The following is a 21686-nucleotide window of genomic DNA, read 5'->3' as shown; positions in this document are numbered from 1 at the left end:
AATAAATTGGTGACCTCAGCTGGAGTTATGTCAGGCAGATGTACAAGCAGACTCCCCCCTAATGAAAGAACGTTCCCACTCAGCTACCCTCTACTTCGTAAGCAGATCTTTATTTTACTAGTTTACCTGTACATTTGATCTAGTCTGTTAGTAAGCATATTTTGGGTTTTTCTGATTTTTATCCTCTGATTGTCCTAAATTTGTGGATGCTGGAAAATCCACGAGCTATAAAACTCTGAGTCAGTGTCCTTTCTAAAGGAGAATCACTTTGAAAACAAGAGAGAAAGCTTCTGGTAAACGGCTCATTCTTGTCTTAGAATTTGGTGCATTTAGAAACAGCAGTCTCTTGACTAGCTGGTCCCCCTTCCAACTCGGCCCATCAGGAGAGTGCCTCTCAGGAATGGACTTGGACTCTGGTACACTGTGCATTCCAGGCCCAGACGGCCTCTGTGCTCCTTCTCCCTGTCCACTGTGGCAGGGCTCCAGCCTCCCCGTGGCCCGAATTCCCTGTGGGGCGGGGCCTCTCTCTCTCTCCCCCCATTCTGCTCACTCATGGCTGGAACAGTAGATGGTTCACTGGGTAGTCTCTGAGGAGTCAAAAGAAGAAGCTGGGTCTTCTGGTTCCTGCAGGACCAGGGCCTCTGATGGGAAGACAGAAGGCTGTCTGCTGCTTCTGAGATATATTTTGTGACACATTTCTCTGGTTTATAGTATTTAATTTTAGTAATATAAGAAATCTACTGCATGGAAAAGTGAAATCATTAATAGAATTGTGAGGCAGATAAGGTAAAAAAGCAAGAGATTTGGAGTTTTTGTGATTATTTAAATGTCAGATTTTTATTTTATTTTATTTTTTAAATTTTATTTATTTATTTGACAGAGAGAGAGATCACAAGAAGGCAGAGCAGCAGGAGGAGAGAGAGGGAAGCAGGCTCCCTACTGAGCAGAGAGCCCGACGTGGGGCTCGATCCCAGGATCCTGAGATCCTGACCTGAGTCGAAGGCAGAGACTTAACCCACTGGGCCATCTAGTTGCCCCTAAATGTCATATTTTTAAAGACTGATTTAGAGAAACATTTTTTAAATTCCCTGATTATACTACTTCGTATAGGTTCCATGATGTTGCTGTCATTGCTCTAAGATTCTGTTAATGTCATCAGTGTGAAAATTTGAAGTTGCTATAGGATGGAGAAGATTGTATGTATCATGAAATATTTTGAAATAATTAAAGGACTTTACTGAGTAAATTATCACCTATATTCCCACCACCCAAATATAAGTGGAAGATTTTGGAATTAAGGTGTTTTTGAACCATGCACCATTTTTGTTCTTGTACCTGAGCCAATCTAAAAAAACGGACTGGGTAACATGAGAGGTTTTCTTGTGAGGTGCCTGTATCAGTGCTGTGTCCAGTCTGAATGTCCCCCTTGTCTTTCCATCACACCACAGGACCGTCTTGTCCTTAAGGTCAAACTCCTGTTGATTGGGCCTTCTCAGCCAGGTGGTGCACTGAGGCCCTTCATTTCCTTCACTGATCTGGCGCTGTGGCGCAGGGCAGCGGTTGCATTTTCCAGAGGAGTGTGAGGTGTGTGCCATTTGACCTGGTCTTGTCTCAGACCTCCTCATGCTCTTTGATTTTGCCTTGCTTCCTTCTGGAAAAACCTAAGGCGCTCTTAACCTGTGTTTCTGTTTTTAAAGCTCTCTAAGTTTTTAAAGCTCTCTCAGAAAATGTGGCTTACATCATGTGATCATTTACTCAAGAGATTTTACAGTTATGACAGAAATTTACATAGTATCTGAGCTTTAGCATATAGACCTAAAGATTTATTTATCACAAATAGGCAGAGAGGCAGGCAGAGAGAGAGGGGAAGGGAAGCAGGCTCCCTGCCGAGCAGGCAGAGGCTTTAACCCACTGAGCCACCCAGGCGCCTCTGGATATAGACTTAAAATGCACAAATAATCTTACATTCTTCCTGCCTGCACCTAAATTAAGACTTGTAGCTTCCTTTACAAGTAAGGACTCAGATTTAGCTGTTAGGAGTTCTGGATGAAATTAAGGGTGATCAAGAAATAAATCTGGAAAGCTTGAATGGAATCCATCTCTAATAAGCAAATATTTTTTAGTATCTGAGGATGATATAAATATAAAATGCAAAACAAATGAAAATATACCCACAGCTACCCCCACTCCACATACCCCAAATAAACTTAAACTTTGGACATTTGGTTTGCCAAATTAGCCAGGTTAATTTGGAGTACACTGTTTTCTCCCTGGCCAGGCTGTTCCCTCCTGACCCCCTGCTGTGGCATCCTACTCCAGATCTCTTGGGCTGTGGAGCAATTCCTCAACCTAGGTATCTCAAAGATGTCTCCCACCCCATTTATGTAACTCTGGCCACCTGCTTTGCAGCCCCTTCCTCTGCTCATGGGGCACAACCGGCCTCTCTTCCTGTTTCTCTACCAGCGAATGATCTCGATTTCCCCAGTGCTGCCTACACCATACAGATATTGGTGCCCACTGTATGAACCAGAGTCTGGGACTGTTCTGCTCACAGGTTCTCATCTCCACGAAGGGTACTGCCTTCTACCTGTCCATCAGCTTCCTCATTGTCCCCTCAGTAAAGGATGGGTTCCTTGAGAGTAGGGCTCCTGTGGTTCCTGTCATCATGTCCTCACTGTTAAGGGGGAGACTTGACAGAAGTTGAATGAGTTGCCTTCTGAAATTCTTTTGTTACCAGAGAATTGGCTTCTCTCTTCCCACTCTGCTGCCTTTGTTCCTGCCCGGCTCCTCTTACTGATGGTTGGTCCCATTGCCCCACTTTGCCTCCACTGCCCTGGGACCTAAGTAGCTCTCAGGAGCAAGCACTTCCCAAAAGGTCTCTGCGTTCCTTAAGATGCTAAACTTACTCTTGTGAAGAGTCCATGAAATGATACATAGAAGGGACTCAAAATAGTACCTGAAACACGTGAAGAATTGTCACCACTAATTGTTACGCTCATCTCTGTTCCTTCTAGGGTAGAGGGAAGTCCTTGGTATGATATCAAGGCTTGTGGAAAATACAATCTCAGTCTTTTTTTTATTTTTCTGCTGTTTTGTAAAGCTTAATTTGCCTCTATATTTTGCTTCCCTGAGTCCCCTTTTTCAGCCATACTTGTTGGGTCAATCGCTTACCTTCTTGGTTCACAGGCTATTTTAAGAATTAAAATATGGTACAGTAGTACATATTATAATTATATTCCATATCATTTCATAATTATATATGATCTGGAAATGAGCAAGTGTTGTTGGAGCCAATAAAAGGAAACTATTCTGCACTGCTCACACTTTGCCAAGGATAGTATTCCGAGTATTTTGATAGGGTTATTTATTTTTCTATATTTCTTTGCTTCTTCTGTATCATACCCACTGTTTGTCATTTTTGGTTTCTTTTTTTTTTTTTTAAGTTTCTCTTGTTTTATTATTAAAACTCCATAAGTAATTTTTTTTTATATAGGATGAATGGAAGGTAAAGTTTTGAGTTCTTAAATTTTGGAAAATGTCCCTTTTTTGACTTCTTGTTTGATAGTTACAGAATATTGAATTCTGTTACAGAATATTTCCACCTCCCTTGACCCCTGAACTTTGAAAACATTGGTGTATTAGTTTCTGGCTGTGTTAGTACAGTGTCGCTGATGCTTTAGGTCTAGTAGCTAACGTTTTACTCTTTCTCAGAGGTTTCCTCGTTTCTCCTTACTGTTGGGAGTATCACCGGGCTGCCCCTGGATGTGGGTCTGCTGTCAGTGGTTATGCGTAGTGTTTCGTGGGGCCTCTAAATCTTAGGCGCCTAGCCAGTCATTCTGATCAGGACTAGGACAGCTCCCCAAGCCCCGGCCCCGGTTGGGCCGGGGCCACCCGCCCTCGCCCTGCACCGCCCCGCCCCGCCCCGCCCCCTCCGCTCCTCCCAGCTCTAGCGAGTGGGAGGGGCTCTGCAGCGGGCAGGGGGCGTGTGGGCGGGTTCCCTTAGGAAGTCCCGACTGTGTAGGGTTTATACTGAGGGTTCTTCAACAAATCCAATGGAGCAGCTTTCTTCCAGATTATCCACAAATTTTGGACTCCTGTGGATACCCTGTATTTGTTTTCCATGTTGGGTTTCGTTCTTTTTGTTGTGGCTTTGGTTTTTGTTTGAATTTTTTATCATATTCTTAGGAATCCAGGAGAAAAACTAGGCAGACCTGTATGCTCCATTTGCAATCCTTAGCTGGAAACTAGGAACTTTCCCGAACCCTTGGATTTGGGAGGAAAGTGTTAAAAACTCTCAGTATTATAAAAATGTAACTTTTTCACTGCCTGTATCTTTTTTTTTTTTTTTAAATATAGTATCCCTAAAATAAAATGTGCTAGTAAAATTGTACAAAGTGGGTGGTAGATATTTTGCAAAACTGTTGTTTGTTGAAACAAGCAGTGGTGCACTGGCAACCAAAGTATTTCTCTCCTTGCCTATACTTTTTCATTTGGAGTCTCAGCCACCTAAAGTAGGATTATTTAGAGTCTTAGAACTACTTGGCATGGGTAAACCCTTTAATTGAGGAATTTGTTATGGCTTCCTTACTTTTCATTAATTTTTATTTAATTCTTAAGCTTTACAGCCACTATAGGAGTACTTCAATACTGCTAAAAGAGCAACTGATTTTCTTGCTGTTTATTTTTTTTTTTTTAAAGATTTTATTTATTTATTTGACAGAGAGAAATCACAAGTAGGTAGAGAGGCAGGCAGAGAGAGAGAGGAGGAAGCAGGCTCCCTGCCGAGCAGAGAGCCCGATGCGGGACTCGATCCCAGGACCCTGAGATCATGACCTGAGCCGAAGGCAGCGGCTTAACCACTGAGCCACCCAGGCGCCCCTCTTGCTGTTTAAATTAACCTGTTTTGAACATAACATTTCTGTGTTATATCCCTCTTGATATTTTGACTAAATATTAGTGCCTTGTACTCAAAACAATATCAGTGTGTGTGGTAAGGTTAAGGTTTGTAACATATTACCCCACTGAAAAGAAAAAGAAATCCCAAGAGCTGTTTTAAAATAATTAAGCATATGTAATGTTTGTAACTGGTAAAAGTGTAGCAAAATGGAAAAGAGTTTCTAAAAATGTACTTAAGTACATTCTTGCAGTGTATTTCACATACCTGCAGTTTGGGCCAAACACACTGTGGGGTGGGGACAGACCTATGGGAGGATGGAGCCAGATCTCTTCTCTGCCTGTCTCTTCTCTGCTGTGACCTTGACTGCTCAGTTCCCCAGGAGTACTGCTCCCCTGTGTAATTCCTTTTGGAGAGCAGCAGGGATATTTCCAATTATGCGTCACACACCTTTCTTTATCAATTCTTTTTTTTTAAAGATTTTATTTATTTATTTGACAGAGAGCGATCACAAGTAGGTGGAGAGGCAGGCAGAGGGGGGGGGGGGAAGTAGGCTGAGCAGAGAGCCCGATGTAGGGCTCGATCCCAGGACCCTGGGATCATGACCTGAGCTGAAGGCAGAGGTTTTAACACACTGAGCCACACAGGTGCCCCTCTTTATCAATTCTTCCAGCTCCTTTGGCTCTGTCCACATTTTATAAACATTCATGATGACCCAGTCTACATTAGTAAACAAATGAGTAGTTTTTAAAAAAACACACACACAAATACTATTTTTTACTTTTTTTTAATCAGGTGAAAACAGCAGTTCAGAAAAAACTTTCTGAATTGTAATGATCATATTGGTTTATTTCTTATCTCCTTCCCTCACCTAGAAAAGGATTATAGCAGTCTTTGTGACAAGCAACCAATAGGAAGACTTCTCTTCAGGAAATTCTGTGATATACGGCAAGATCTAAAGGGATGCATTGAATTCCTAGATGCAGTGGTAAGCAATTTAGCTCTGTGCTGAACTACCCATTCTTGTGCTTATGAAAATTAACATACTAGATCTGAAAAATTAGGTCTCTCTAAGTTCAGTAGACCTTGGCAATGACAGTAAGAGTAGAAAAACTATTTTTTTGGTATCATGTTACCTCGGTATGGAAGTCCTTATATGATACATCTCCATATCTGCGGTTTTTGCTTTCTGTGCTTTCAGTTAACTGAGGTCAGTTGGAGTCTGGAAGCAGACGGTCTGCCTTCTGTCCTGTGGTCAGTGCAGGCACATTCAGATATTGCGGGTCTATGTCCAGACCACAGCAATGAAGCGAATATCACAATGAAGCATGTCAAATAAATTTTTTTGTTTTCCATTGGATAAAAAAGTTATGTCTACAGTATACTATAGTCTATTAACTGTACAATAACATTAATCTAAAAAAAAACTCTGTTGCTAGAAAATGCTAACCATGCTTCGACCGTTCAGTAAGGCATCATCTCTTTTGCTGGTGGAGGTCCTGCCTGGATGTTGATGGCTGCTGGCTGGTCAGGGTAGGGGTTGCTGAAGGTTGGAGTGTCTGTGGCAGTTTCTTAAAATAAAACAAGATGGAAGTTTGCAACATTGATTGACTCTTCATTTCACTTGAACACAGTATAGGGTTTTTTAAAAAAAATTTTATATATGAGAGAGAGGGCATGAGCATGGGGGTGGGGAGGGGCAGAGGAAGAAGGAGACTCCCCTGAGCAGGGAGCCTGTGAGACTCCATCCCAGGACCCTGGGATCACGACCTGAGCTGAAGACAGAACTGACTGAGCCACCCAGGCACCCCTAGAGGCCATCATAGGGTTATTAACTGACCTAATTGCGATATTGTGTGTTGGTGAATGGGGAGGCCTGAGGAGAGGGAAAGAGAGGGGAAGGGCTGGTCAGTGGAGCAGTCAGAACGCCCATAATATTTATTAAATTTACTGCCTTATATGAGTGTGGCTCAGGTAGCCCCAAAATAGTTAAAAGGAACATCAAAAATCACTGATCACAGATCACCAAGGTGAATATAATAATAATGAAAAGGTTTAAAATTGGGAGAATTTCCAAATTATGACACAGAGACAGGACATAAACAAATGCTCTTGGAAAAATGGCACCAATAGACTTGTTGGCCAGAGCATTGTTACAGACCTTCGATTTGTAAAGAAATGCATTGTCTGTAAAGAGCAACAAAGCAAAGCGCAATAAAACAAGGTATGCCTGTATTCTTTCAGAAGGACATTTGAGGGTCTTGCCTATCCTCCGTGCAGCTCCCCAGCCCTTTCCTTCCTGGTGTCTTTACTAGAGTAAGACAAAGCTTTGAAAGGAGGTTTTTTTCTTTCTTTCTTTCTTTCTTCCTTTCTTTCTTTCTTTTTTTTTTTTTTTTTTTTTGTTGTTGTTGTTGTTTTTAATTTAAGCTAGAACTCTGGTGTAGTGAGACAGGCCTTGTCAGTTCCAGGAGTAGAATGTAGATATGTTTTAGTGTATTGGGTTCTATTTGCCAAGCTGCTATATTTTAAGAATTTAGGGACCTCCAGCTCTGTATTCAAAATGGCTAAACTGTATTGTTAAAGTTCCTTCAGGTTTGGATCTTCTTCTATTTTTTTTTTTAAAGATTTTATTTATTTATTTGACAGAGATCTCAAGTAGGTGGAGAGGCAGGCAGAGAGAGAGAGAGGAGGAAGCAGGCCTCCCGCCGAGCAGAGAGCCTGATGCAGGGCTTGATCCCAGGACCCTGGGACCATGTCCTGAGCCAAAGGCAGAGGCTTTAACCCACTGAGTCACCCAGACGCCCCATTGTTTGGATCTCCTGATAGTAACATGAGACCTATTAATGGTTAGGTGACCACCAGTTGACTACAATGATAGGTTCTGTTCGGTTTTGTGTTGTTTTTGATGGCAGCTGTGTGAGTTAATAAAGAACGCCTCGTTATGCCACTTGTACAGTACGTGCTGCTTGGACTGTCCTTGTGGTAGGTGACTGTGGGTTCTTGGAGCTTCGGCAGTAGAGAAATGGCATCTTGCCATCTTGCCTAGTTCCCTCATGGCACCCAATGTGATTGTTCGCTCTTTACCGCTTAGTGTTTGTTGACTGAATTAATGGCATCTTTGGCAATTAGTGTTCAGTGAGAGAAACAACGAACAGGAGAGATTTATTAATTTTTTTAAAGTTTTTATTTATTTATTTGACAGAACACAAGTTGTGGGAGTGGGAGAGGGAGATGCAGGCTGCCTGCTGAGCAGAGAGCCCCACATGGGGCTTGATCCCAGGACCCCGAGATCATGACCTGAGCTGAAGGAAGATGCCTAGTGACTGAGCCACCCAGGTGCCCCTATTAAGAGGTTTATTGCAAAGAGTTGGCTTACATGACTCTGAGGTCTGGCTAAGAGAGTCTTAAATCTATAGGACAGGAGGGAATCCTCCCAAAATGGAGTGAAGCTGTTTTCCTCAGGCAGCATTCCTTCAGGAAGCCTCAGTTCTGGTTTTAGCATCTTTCAACTGATTGAATCAGGCCCACCCAGATTCTCTAAAATAATCTCCTTTACTTAAAGTCACCTAGTAAAGACTTTAATCACACCTACAAGTATGAGCCCAGCAATGACTAGATGAGTATTTGAACACCTGGACATTGTTTCTAACACATTGGCATGTGGAAAGACCCTCACAAAATCCCAGAGCTTTCTTTTCTGTTGATTGCATGCCATCCAGCGTCCAGAACGTGAGCTGGAAGGTTCTCTAAGTCAGCGGGGTTTAGTTACTAGTCGAGGTCAGTACAGTGCCCTTGAACACAGAACAGGAAGCTGGCTCTGACTGGGTCACAGCCTGACAGCCGTGGCTCCCAGGCTGGGCCCGTGGAGGAGGCAGAGTCAAGTACGAGGTACGACTCCTGTCCACAAGGGCTTTATGTGTTCAGTACATGAACTTCCTTCAATCTTCATTTCCTCACTAATATCTCCAAGCCCATCTGGCTATTAGCTTCGCTATTCTTCTCAGCCCCGAGGTGCAGGATCCAGTGGCTTCCCTGAGGCCTCCTCGTGCCTGAGTCTCCAAGTCTGTTGACATTGTGGAACAGTCTCTGCTTGAAATTCTCTTAGCTGGGCTTTTATGATCTCTGCTCAGGCTTTCTCTCTTCTTTCTTTGCAGTTTCTTCCTTGCTTATCCTCTGTAGAGGTTTAGATATTGATCAAGTTCTGCCTTGACCCTTCCTTTGGCTTCTGGCCTGTGTGGTAGCAGGGTCTTTTATGGTCCCCTGCCTGACGCCTGCCTGCACAGGGACGTCTCCTGCTTTGGCGTTGTCAGCTCTGACTTCTCTGGGAGCTCTGCACTCAGGTCTGCCACGTGCCTCTTGGACATCTCTAAAATGCTGTTGCCTAGAGCAATGCAAGGTGTTTATTTGGTTCTATTTGGCCTCATTTAAGGGCTGAAAGTGTAATATGACAGAGAGCACTGTGGAATGTGTTGCTTTACTGCATTGTTCACCCTTAATGGTCCTTTCCCTTCCTTGCCATTAGCTTCCCAAAGAAGAGCTGCAGACACTTGGTCAGTATCAGATCAGTTAGAGCTACTCTGTGGTTCTTAGGGCACCCAGCCAATTCTGTATTTCAGAGAATCTGAAACCCTGTGAAGTCAGTGAAGAAGCTCCACTACTATTTTCCTTTGTTCTCATCTCTACCGTCAGGCAGAATACGAAGTGGCCGCTGACGAGGACCGCAGAAGCTGTGGACTGCAAATCCTACACATGTTCTTCGATGCTGAGGTGTGTTTTCTTCCTTAGATGCAAAGATTTGTTAATGCTTGCGTAAATAATTAGAGTACATTGCCCTTCTTACTTAGCTGGATAAGATATAACAAGTATGTTAAAATCTTTAATTTCTTATAAATAATCCTCTTACGCATTTTCTTTTGAGTCGGTGAGGAAATTAACAAATCTCTTAGAAAATTGGGGTGACTGGGTGGCTCTGTGGATGGGGCCAGGTCATGATCTCAGTGTCCTGGGATCGAGCCCCACATCGGACTCTCTGCTCAGCGGGGAGCCTGCTTCGCTTCCCCCTCTCTCTCTGCCTGACTCTGCCTACTTGTGATCTCTCTCTCTGTCAAATAAATAAATAAAATCTTAAAAAAAAAAAAAAAACTCTTAGAAAATTAATTCAAAGAATTTAAAAGTTTCTATGTTTCCTCAAACAGAAAACAGCACTAGAGAATTTTATTTGTCTTGGACTGAAAATAACATTTTTTTCCTAACAGCTTTAATGGGTCTTAGGTTTTATGCTTTTTCATCCCACAGTTTACTGTGTCCCTGAAATGAGAGCTGTTACTTGCTTCCCTTCATATGAATTCTCTTTTGTAGGCTGTTAAAAGTCCTAAACCCTGGGCAGGCCCCTCTGTGTTGTAGAATTGGAGGAGAACAGTAACAAGGATAGCTAACCCTTAGTGAATACCACTCTGAGCTGTGTACATGTGAGTTGTTTAATACAAAAGTCCTATGAGATGGGTACATTATTATGTCCATTGTCGTAGGTAAGACTGAAAATCAGAGTGGTTAAATGGCTCACCAAAGGTAGCACAGCATGTTAAGTGTGGGAGCCAGGAATCAAACATGGAGAGATTGTGCTTGGAGAATAGCATCGTGAGAATGAGTCCAGAATGTTCAGATTCTGAAGCTAGCTCACTGAAGATGGTAGGGGAAGCTCACTGGTGCAAAAGATAATGTGGGGGGCAGGGAAGGCCAGTGGATTGGCAAATGAGCACAAAGATAAACACACACCCAGTGGTGTCAGAGTTTGCCTCAGACCAAATAGGTTTTGACTCCAAAGCCTGTGCTCGCCTTAGCCACCAGCATCAATACCAGACTATCATGGCTCCTAGATCATTTCCAACAGATGCTACAGCATTCACGTAATTGCAGGAACCCCCAGTGACTGGGAGGAGTTGATGTTTCATTCACCTAATTCCATTGTGTTTTATTTTTTTTAATTTAAATCACTGAATAGTTTTATATATTTTTTGACAACAGAAATAAAACTTTTTTACCATAAAAATAATTTTGACATTGACATTATTTTATAACTCTATTCTGATTAGTCAAAATATGAAACATTTAATTTTCTCCATGAGCTTTTTTTTTTTTAAGTTTTAATCACCAGTGCTCATCACAACAAGTATCCCTTTTAATCCCTATCACCTATTTCACCCATGCCCCCAGCCCACCTCCCTCTGGTGACTTAGTTTGTCTTCTGTAGTTAAGAGTCTGTGTCTTGGTTTCTCTCTCTCTCTCTTTTTTTCTTTGCTCATTTGTTTTATTTTTTTTTTTAATTCCATGTGTGAGTGAAATTATATGGTATTTGTTTTTCTCTGTCTGATTTATTTCACTTAACATAACACTATTTAGTTCCATCCATTTCATTGCAAATGACAAGGTTTCATTCTTTTTTATGGTGTAATATTCCTAGATAGATAGTTGGATAGATAGATAGATAGATACATACATACATACATAGACCACATCTTTATCCATTTATCAGTCAGTGGACCCTTAGGCTGCCTCCATAGTTTGGCTATTGTAAATAATGCTGCAACAAACGGGTACTTATATCCCTTTGAATTAGTGCTCTCATATTCTTTGGGTAAGTACCCAGTAGTGTGATTATTGGATCATATGGTATTTCTATTTTTAATTTTTTGAGGAACCTCCATACTGTCTTCCACAGTGGCCACACCAGTTTGCATTCCCACCTATAGTGCATGAGGGTTCCTTTTTCTCTACATCCTCACCAACACTTGTTTCTTGTCTTTTTGATTTTAGCTATTCTGACAGGTGTGAAGTGGTATCTCACTATGGTTTTGATTTTAATTTCCCTGATGATGAGGGATGTTGAGCATCTTTTCATGTGCCTGCTGGCCATCTGGGTGTCTTCTTCTGCCTGTTTCTAATCAGATTATTTGTCTCTGGGACATTGAGTTTTAGAACTTCTTTATATGTGTTAGATACTAACTCTTCCTTGGGATGTGTCATTTGTAAATACCTTCTCCCAATCAGTCAGTTATCTTTTTGCTTTGTTGATTGGTTCCTTCACTGTGCAGAAGCTTTTTATTCTAATAAATTCCCAATACTTAATTTTTACTTGCTTCTCTTGTCTCAGGAGACATTATCTAGAAAAAAGTTAGTGCAGCTGATGTCAGAAAAATTACTGTCTTTGCTCTTCTGGGATTTTTGTGGTTTCAGGTCTCACAGTTAGATCCTTAATCCATTTTGAGTCTATTTTTGTGTGTGGTATACAAAAAGCATCCAGTTTTCCCAACACCATCTTTTCCCATTGCATATTCTTGCCTCCTTTGTTGAAGATTAATTGACCATGTAATTGTGGGTTTATTTCTGGGTTTTCTATTCTGTTCTGTTGATCTGTGTGTCTGTTTTTGTGGCAGTAATGATACTTTTTTGACTACTATAGCTTTGTAATGTATGTTAAAATCTGGAATTGTGATACCTCCAGGTTTGTTTTTCTTTTTCAAATTTGCTTTGGCTATTCAAGGTCATTGTGGTTCCATTTAAATTTTAGAATTGTTTATTCTGGTTCTTTGAAAAATGCTGTTGGTATTTTGATAGGGATTGCATTAAATTGCTTGGGGTAGTATAGACCTTTTAACAATACTCGTTATTCAAATCCGTGAGCATGTATTATCTTTCCATCTGTTTGCATCATCTTCAATTTCTTTCCTTGGTGTTTTAAAATTTTCACTTCCCTGGTTGAGTTTATTCCTAGGTATTTTATTATTTTTGGCTTAATTATGAATGAGATTGTTTTCTTAATTTCCCATTCTGCTGCTTCATTACTGGTGTATAGAAATGCAATGGGTTTCTATACATTGATTTTGTATACTGCAACCTTAGTGAATTAGTTCATTAGTTCTGGTAGCTTTTTGGTGGAGTCTTTAGGGTTTTCTATATGTAGCATCATGTCATCTGCAAATAGGAGAAGTTTTACTTCTTCTTTACCAATCTAGATGCCCTTTATTCCTTTTCTTGTCTGATTGCTATGGCTAGGACTTCCAGTATTATGTTGAATAAGAATTGTGAGAGTGGACATCCCTGTTTTGTCCCTAACTGTCGAGAAAAAGCTCCATTTTTCCCATTAGGGATGATGTTAGGTGTGAGTTTTTCACACATGGCCGTTTTTATGTTGGGGTGTGCTCTCTCAAAACCTACTTTGTTGAGGGCTTTCATCATGAATGGATGTTATACTTTGTCAGACGTTTTTTCTGTGTCTGTTGAAACGATCATATGGTTTTTATCCTTTCTCTTGTTGATATGATGTATCATATTGATTGATTTGCAAATATTGAACCACCATTGCAACATGGGAATAAACCCCACTTGATTGTGAATGATTGTGAATTTTTTTTTCCAGTGTATTTTTGGATTTGGTTTGCTAGTATTTTGTTGAGGATTTTTGCATCTGTGTTCATCAGAGATGTTGGCCTGTAGTTCTCTTTTTTTTTTTTTTGTGGTGTCTTTATCTGGTTTTGGTATCAGGGTAATACTGGCTTCATAGAATGCATTTGGAAGTTTGCCTTCCTTACCCAGTTTTTGGAATAGTTTGAAAGGAATAAGTATTAATTCTTTTTTAAATGTTTGGTAGAATTCACCTGTGAAACCATCTGGTCCTGGACTTTTGTTTGTTGGGAGGCTTTTTTTTTTTCTTATAATGATTCAGTTTCTTTGCAGATAATTGATCTGTTCAGATTTTCTATTTCTTCCTCTTTCAGTTTCAGTAGTTTATATGTTTCTAGGAATTTATCCATTTCTTCTACATTGTCCAATTAGTTGGCATATAGTTTTTCATAATATTCTCTTAGAATTGTTTGTACTTCGGTGGTGTTTGTTGGTATTTCTCCTCTCTATTTGTGATTCTATTTATTTGGATCCTTTATCTCTTTTTCCTTGATGCGTCTGGCTAGAGCCTAATCAACTTTATAGATTTTTTTCAAAGAACCAGCTCGTGATTTCATTGTTCTATTGGTTTTTTAGTTTCTATATCGTTTCTTTCTGCTCTAATATTTATTATTTCCTTCTTTCTGTTGGTTTTAGGTTTTGTTTATTGTTCTTTTTCCAACTCCTCTAGATATAAGGTTAGGTTATTTATTTGAAATTTTTCTTGCCTTTTTTTTTTTTTTAAAGATTTTATTTATTTATTTGACAGAGAGAGATCACAAGTAGGCAGAGAGGCAGGCAGAGAGAGAGGAGGAAGCAGGCCCCCTGCTGAGCAGAGAGCCCGCCTGAGCCGAAGGCAGCGGCTTAACCCACTGAGCCACCCAGGTGCCCATTTTTCTTGCCTTTTTTTTTAAAAGATTTTATTTATTTATTTGATAGAGAGAGATCACAAGTAGACGGAGAGGCAGGCAGAGAGAGAGAGAGAGAGAGGGAAGCAGGCTCCCTGCTGAACAGAGAGCCCGATGCGGGACTCGATCCCAGGACCCTGAGATCATGACCTGAGCCGAAGGCAGCGGCTTAACCCACTGAGCCACCCAGGAGCCCTTTTCTTGCTTTTTAAAGTCCGCCTGTATTGCTATAAACTTCTCTCTCGCAGCTATTTTGCTGCATCCCAAAGGTTTTGAACCATTGTGTTTTCATTTGCATTTGTTTCCATGTACTTGACCCATTCATTGTTTAGTAGCATGGTATTTAACCTCCTTGTATTTGTGGTCTTCCCAGATTTTTTTTGTAGTTGACTTTCAGTTTCATAGTGTTGTATCAAGAAAAGATACACACACAGCATGACTTTGATCTTTTTAAATTTGTGAAGGTTTATTTTGTGACCTAACCTGTGATCTTTTCTGGAGAATGTTTCATGTGCACTTGAAAAGAATCTGTATTCTGCTCTTTGAGGATGGAATGTTCTGAATATATCTGTTAAATCCATCCGGTGCAGTGTGTCATTCAAAGCCATTGTTTTCTTGTTGATTATCTGTTTCGATAATCTGTCCATTGAGGTAAGTGGGGGGTTAAAGTCCCCTAATATTATCCGTTATTATCGATTAGATAGATCCTTTACATTTGTTATTAACTGTTTTATGTACGTGGGTGCTTACATGTTGAATGCATAAATTTTGACAGTTCTTATATACTCTTATAGGATTGCCCCTTTATTATTTATTATGTAATGCCCTTCCTTGTAGCTTATTATAGTCTTTGTTTTAAAGTCTATTTGGGGGACACCTGGGTGGCTCGGTGGGTTAAAGCCTCTGCCTTTGGCTCGGGTCATGATCCCAGAGTCCTGGGATCAAGCCCCGCATCGGGCCCTCTGCTCATTGGGGAGTCTGCTTCCTCCTCTCTCTCTCTCTCTGCCTGCTTCTCTGCCTACTTGTGATCCTTGCTTGTCAAACAAATAAATAAACTCTTTAAAAAAAAAAGTCTGTTTTGTCTGGGATAAGTATTGTTGCTCTGGCTTTCTCTTGACAAGCCTTTGCATGATAACTGTTTCTCTATCCCCTTGCTTTCCCTGGCTGGTGTTTTAAGGTCTAAAATGGGTCCCTTGTAGGGAGCATATAGTTGGGTCTTCTTTTCTCATCCATTCTGTCACCCTGTATTTTTTGACTAAAGCATTTAGTTCATTTACATTCGAAGTAACTATTGATAGATCTATACTTAATGTCATTTTATTGCTTGTTTGTTGGTTGTTTCTGAAGATATTCTCTCATCCTTTCTTGTCTTTCTCTCTTTGATAGCTTGCTGGTTTCCCTTAGTGATATATTTGAATTTACTTCTCTTTATTCTTTGCATATTTATTAGTGGTTTTTGATTAGTGGTTCCTATTAGGGCGATACATAACATCGTCATACAACAGTCTGTATTAAGTTCATGGTCGGTTAAGTTTGAACCCATTCTTTATTCCTTTCCTTCCCACATTTTGAGTTTATGATGTAATATTTACATCTTTTTTATTTTGTGAGTTTCTCGACTGTTTTTTACAGAAGTATTCATTTTTATTGCTTTTGTATTTCCTCCCTTCATACCATACTTTTTAGTCTTTCCTTTCCATTGAAGTCACCTTTAATATTTCTGGCAGGGCTGGTTTAGTGATAAGCTCCTTTAGTTTTGTTTGCCTGGATGAATCTTTATCTCTCCTTCTTTTTTATTTTTTAATAAGTATTTTATTTATTTATTTGAGAGAGAGGGCGCACAAGCAGGGTGTGGGGTGGGGAGGGGCAGAGGGAGAAGCAGGCTCCCCGCAGAGCAGGGAGCCTGACTCGGGGCTTGATCCCAGAACCCTGAGATCATGACCTGAGCCAAAGGCAGACATAGTAAAGATGGGAAAATGCCTCATTTCTGTTAGATCATTTAAATGACACCTATTGGGGCGCCTGGATGGCTCAGTGGGTTAAAGCCTCTGCTTTCGGCTCAGTTCATGATCCCAGGGTCCTGGGATCGAGCCCCGATTCTGGCTCTCTGCTCAGCAGGGAGTCTGCTTTCCTTCCTCTCTCTCTGCCTGCCTCTGCCTACTTGTGATCTCTGTCTGTCAAATAAATTAAAAAAAAATTTTTTAATGACACCTATTAATGGCTATAGTTATATCAGTATTGTTCATTTTTAAAAATGAGTTTTCTATGGGGCGCCTGGGTGGCTCAGTGGGTTAAAGCCTCTGCCTTCGGCTCAGGTCATGATCTCTGCGTCCTGGGATTGAGCCCCGCATTGGGCTCTCTGCTCTGCGGGGAGCCTGCTTCCTCCTCTCTCTCTGCCTGCCTCTCTGCCTACTTGTGATCTCTCTCTGTCAAATAAATAAATAAAATCTTTTTTAAAAAATGAGTTTTCTATATTGTATATTTCTATCACTAGTTCAACTTTGATGAAAGTATTTCTTTGATTTGTAGAAAACTCAGTTTTGTTGTGTTAGCTTAGCTATACCACTGCCAGAAATCAGTCTAGAATGCATTTCTCATGCCTAATGACAAATTAAATGTGCAATTGAACATGATCTGGGTATCTTTTTCAATAACTCTGGACATTAGTTTTGTTATGTGTTTTCTTTCTCTGGAATTTTCTAGTTGAGGATTAAGAGAATGGGAAGCTGGTGTGTAGGGACATAATTAGTGAGAATGTGAAGTGGTAGGGCCTTTTTGGAGGTCAGCTTTGCAATGAATATCAATGTTTAAGAGACAGGTATCCTTTGAGCTAGTTATTCTACCTCCAAGAATCTGTCTTATAAAAACACCATGGTACAAAGATATACATAGCAGTGGTGTCTGCAGAGGAGGAAATGGGTAGCTTGAATGTGTCAGAAGGACAAATAAACACATCCTCTGGAAAACCATGCAGTCTTTAGGAAAATATAGTAGCTTTCTTGGTTGCAGCACATATTTACAAAACTACATATATATTTTTATCCCATTTGTGTGAGAAAAAAATGTGTATTTCTGAGGGTTTGTGTCCATGTGGATGTGTTTACATTTTTTAAATAAGATTTTATTTATTTATTTGACAGAGATCACAAGTAGGCAGAGAGGCAGGCAGAGAAAGAGGGGGAAGCCGGCTCCCCACCGAGCAGAGAGCCTGATGCAGGGCTTGATCCCAGAACCCCGAGATCATGACCTGAGCCGAAGGCAGAGGTTTAACCCACTGAGCCACCCAGGCACCCCTACATTTTTAACTGTGACAAAAAAGACATAAAGTTGATCATCGTAGCCATGTCTAAGTGCACAGTTCAGTGGTATTATACATACTGATGTCGTGGGCAGCCTTCACCACCATCCATCTCCTGAACTTTCTTTCTCCTACAGATCTGAAATTCTGTCCCTATGAAACACAGCTCCCACTTTCTCCTCCCATTCCATTTTCTGTCTCTAGTATTCTGACCATTTGAGGGACCTCATAGAAGCGGGATCATACAGTATCTGTCCTTTTGTGGCTGGTTTATTTCACTGGGCATAATGTCCTCAAGGTTTATCCATGTTGTAGCAGGTCAGAACGTCCCTCCTCCTTGAGGCTGAATGACATTCCCCTACATGGATGGATCATGGTGTTCATCCATTCATCTGTCAGTGGGCCCTTGGGTTGCTCCCACCTTTTTGAATATTGTGCATAATCCTGCTATGTATACAGTGTAGAGATATTTCCTAGAAAACTTGCTTTTCACTCTGATTCGATTTGCTTAGAAAAAGATCTGAAAAGGTGGACAACACAGTGAACTCTGGAAAATGACACCAGGGCAGCAGGTGAAGGTGGCCCTTTGACTTATTTCAGGCTCTCACTGTTGTACTTCTTTTTTTTTTTTTTTTTTAAGATTTTATTTATTTATTTGACAGACAGAGATCACAAGTAGGCAGAGAGGCAGGCAGAGAGAGAGGAGGAAGCAGGCTCCCTGCTGAGCAGAGAACCCCAATATGGGGCTTGATCCAGGACCCTGGGATCATGACCTGAGCCAAAGGCAGAGGCTTTAACCCACTGAGCCACCCAGGGCCATGCTGTACTTTATTTTTCTACAGTAAGCATTAGGTTTTGTTTATAGCTGGTAAATTATGAAATCACTAACTATCATGCATTTGGTTTGTGCTGTATCAAAAAGGCAGCAACCCCTTTACCAGAAATACCTGCCCGTGTTTTGAAAGAATGTCGGTTGAGACTGAAGCAGAACCCCGGCAAGGACGTCTTCGAGGAATGCACGAGGTAAGCAGCCCATGCCACCCCACACAGCCATGTGGCTGACAGCAGACGGGGGCTTACAGGGCCGCCCTCTACATGACACCAGCTCTTACTACAGAACTTTCCCAGTTAATGCAGTCACTTTCACTGGAGAGATGTGCATGAGGGGTGATAATTACACAGATGGAAGGGACACACTGAAGTGGGTCACATCATGGAGACCCAGTGTTTGTGTGTAGCTTTGTGGGTCCCTGACCCTCCAGTCGGCCTTCTGAAATATGTGTGTCTGGGATGAAAGGATACCCATAAAGTGTTATTTTTTAAAGCCCTAGGCACTTGCATGTTTTCTCTAGATGTTTGCAATAACAGACAAGAAAATTCCAAGTGAAAGCACTTTGACTAAATCTGTCTTCTGATGTATACAGGGAGGTAGAATGGTTTCTGGACTGATCTGGCCCAGAATACGGAGTCCTCTGCCCCGTCAGGCAGCATTCGGGTGTCATTTCTCCTAAGGTCCATTCAACAGAGGCTGGTTCATGCTGGTTCTCTGTCCAGTGCTGTGTCCATTTCCTGGGGCGGCCATCACAAAGTTCCACAAACTTTGGTGGCACAAAACAGTAGAAATGTATTCTCCAGGCTCCTGGGGGGCTTAGTCAGCTCAGGCCATGGTCCCAGGGTCATGGGAAGGAGTCTTACATTGGGCTTCTGGCTCAGCCGGGAGCCTACTTCCCCTTCTGCCTCCTCCCCTCTCCTCCCTGCTACTCGTTCTCTCACTGTCTCTGTCTTGCTCTCAAATCAACAACAGAAATTTATTCTCACAGTTCTGGAAGCTGGGAGTCTGAAGTCAGGCCTCTCGAGGACAGGATCTTTCCTTGTCCCTGCTTATCTCCCTAGTGTTTTTGGGCCTGCAGCTGCAGCATTTGAGCCTCTGCTGTCTTTGTCCTTGTGTTCTGTCCTCTTCTTAGAAGAGCATTCGTCCCATTGGATCAGGGCCAACTCCACTCCGGTATGACCTCATCTTAACTCATGGTATCTGCAAAGACCCTTATCCCAAGTAAGGCCAATATTCAGAAACCAGGGTTAGGACTCAACATATCTGTTTGAGAGAAGCATTTCAAGTCATGATAGTTTGCTTCTTTGGGTCGAGGTTATGCTAGAGAACAAGATAAAACATTGTGGACTGAGTTTTCGTTCCTACGGGCCTTAAAATAGGAATTGCAGAGCCTCAGCTTATTGTTTTTTCAGAAAATATTAAGCACCTATTTTGTGTTGTCATTGATCTAGTTTTCAGGAGTAAAATGATAAGCAAGGATGAGTTGATTCTCTACTTCTAGGGAGCTTATACCCAAGTGGAATGATAGAGAAATCTGTGTCAGTTTCCTATTGGGGCCATAACAGATTGCCACAGACTTGATGGCCTAAGACAACACACATCTATGTTCTTCAGTTCTGGAGGTCAGAAGTCTGAAAGCAGTATCGCTGGGCAGAAATCATGTTGTCCGCAGGGCCTTGCTCCACTGAGGATCGAGGGGAAAATCCATTTTCTTGTGTTTTTTTCCGGCTTACAAGAGTACGTTACTTGGCTCGTGGCCCCTTATTCCACGTTCAGAACCAGCCATACAGTGTCCTCAACTTTGTCTCTGCTTCTGACTTTTGGAAGACTTTTTTTACTCTATACGTCCACATCTCCCTTGGCCTCCCTCTTTCAGTGGCATGTGATGGCATTTAGTGTCCACTCAGATAATCCAGGATTATTTTCCTATCTCAGGCCCCTTAACTCAGTCATCTGCAGAATCTCTGTTGCCAGGAAGGGCGATAATCACAGGCTCCAGGAATGGGGACCTGGGTATGTTTGGGTCATTGATTATTCAGCCTACTGTAGGCGCTGAGTAAGTTGCCAGGGAGGGAGTGCTGAGGGCATGTCTCCTAACCTGGGGCCCCGAGAAGAGCCTTCACAGAGACCTTTCCCTGCAGACTGAGGAGGAGGCCAGGGAGCACAGAGACCTGCAGGGGAGGGGCTGGTCAAGGATTGCTGCTGCTTCACCCCAAGAGGGCCAGGGAGAGGGTCCTCATGGTTCCCTCTCCCTGGTCCTTATTCCCAGGTACCCTTTCTGTCACTTGGCAAGTGTTCACACAGGAGTCCTCACATGACCTTCTGGAGGTCAACCCTCATTTGACAGAAGAGGAATGGAGGCCCAGGGAGCCAGGGAGAGCAATTAGAGTGACCCATTTCACTGTGGCAGTTGTTCAGGTGATGGTGGCCTAGCCTGCCTAATGATAGTCATCATGGAGACAGATGAATGGATTTCAGAGAAATCCGTGAGGCTGCTGGGCTAGGGAGGACAATACAGTTTCTTTGGGGACACATTTGAATTTGAGTTCTTTTCTGGACATCAAGCAGAGCTGAGATGTTAGCAGCTGCAACTGGGGTGTTCCTGGAGAGGAACAGGAGGCAGGATCTGGGGTCATAGCCCCTGTGCAGATGTGACCAAGGCTGTGGGGGTGGAGGCAAGACCTGGGCATATGCACAGAGTGGAGATTGAAGAGAGGAGTGCACTGAGAGCAGATAGGCACAGCCTCCCTTCTTCTCTCCCTCTGCATCCCTTTGCGCCTACTGCCTGGTTCTGTCCCCTCCCTCCAGTACGGGGCCCCAAGCTGAAACTGCACTGGGAGAGGGAGGGGACAGATGCCAGACAGAGTGACAGTGGCACAAGAGGTCACATCCCTGTTCTGAAGAGGCCAAGGGCGGGGTCCAGCAGGGACAGGGATAGGGTGGGAGGCTTCGGGAGAACAGAGGTGTTTGTAGTAGCAGTGCATTGCGGTGCGGTGCACGGGGAGAGAGGCCCATTCAGGGACCAAGAGCAGGAATTGCATTTTGACTCATACGCTAGTACTTTTAAAGCTCTTTCCTGTTTATATTTAATGCCCAAGGAGGTCTTAAGCACATGGTCTGATCTTGATGTTTCAGGACACTAGGACACCGAGATTTGAATTCATTCATTCATTCAACAAATAATCCTGAGGGCCCATTATGTGCTAAGTACTGTCCTAAAAGCTTGGGATAATGGGGAAACACTACAGACAATTCCTGTCTTCATGCAGTTCACTTGTGGCAGGGAATGGCTTACCTGGCCTGTGCACCAGGAGT

The 21686-nt window shown here is 42.2% G+C and overlaps 1 protein-coding gene across 2 annotated transcripts in view; it reads left to right on the top strand.

Moving 5' to 3' along the window:
* Positions 1-21686, top strand: part of GRK4 (G protein-coupled receptor kinase 4) — a 111099-nt gene that overhangs the window by 28148 nt on the left and 61265 nt on the right. Inside the window, exons 1-3 of one of the 2 annotated variants that reach the window (XM_059166586.1) lie at positions 5770-5882; positions 9588-9661; positions 18462-18562. In XM_059166586.1, the coding sequence (XP_059022569.1) occupies positions 9644-9661; positions 18462-18562 (119 nt within the window). In that variant the 5' untranslated portion in view covers positions 5770-5882; positions 9588-9643. Of the gene's footprint in view, positions 1-5769; positions 5883-9583; positions 9662-18461; positions 18563-21686 lie in introns of those variants that run through there. The other variant, XM_059166575.1, reaches the window with a different exon arrangement.

The sequence above is a fragment of the Mustela lutreola genome, chromosome 1, assembly GCF_030435805.1.
Source record: "Mustela lutreola isolate mMusLut2 chromosome 1, mMusLut2.pri, whole genome shotgun sequence".
Classification (NCBI taxonomy): domain Eukaryota; kingdom Metazoa; phylum Chordata; class Mammalia; order Carnivora; family Mustelidae; genus Mustela; species Mustela lutreola.
Note: the sequence above shows the minus strand (reverse complement) of the source record. Positions and strands in the feature narration are given on the sequence as shown.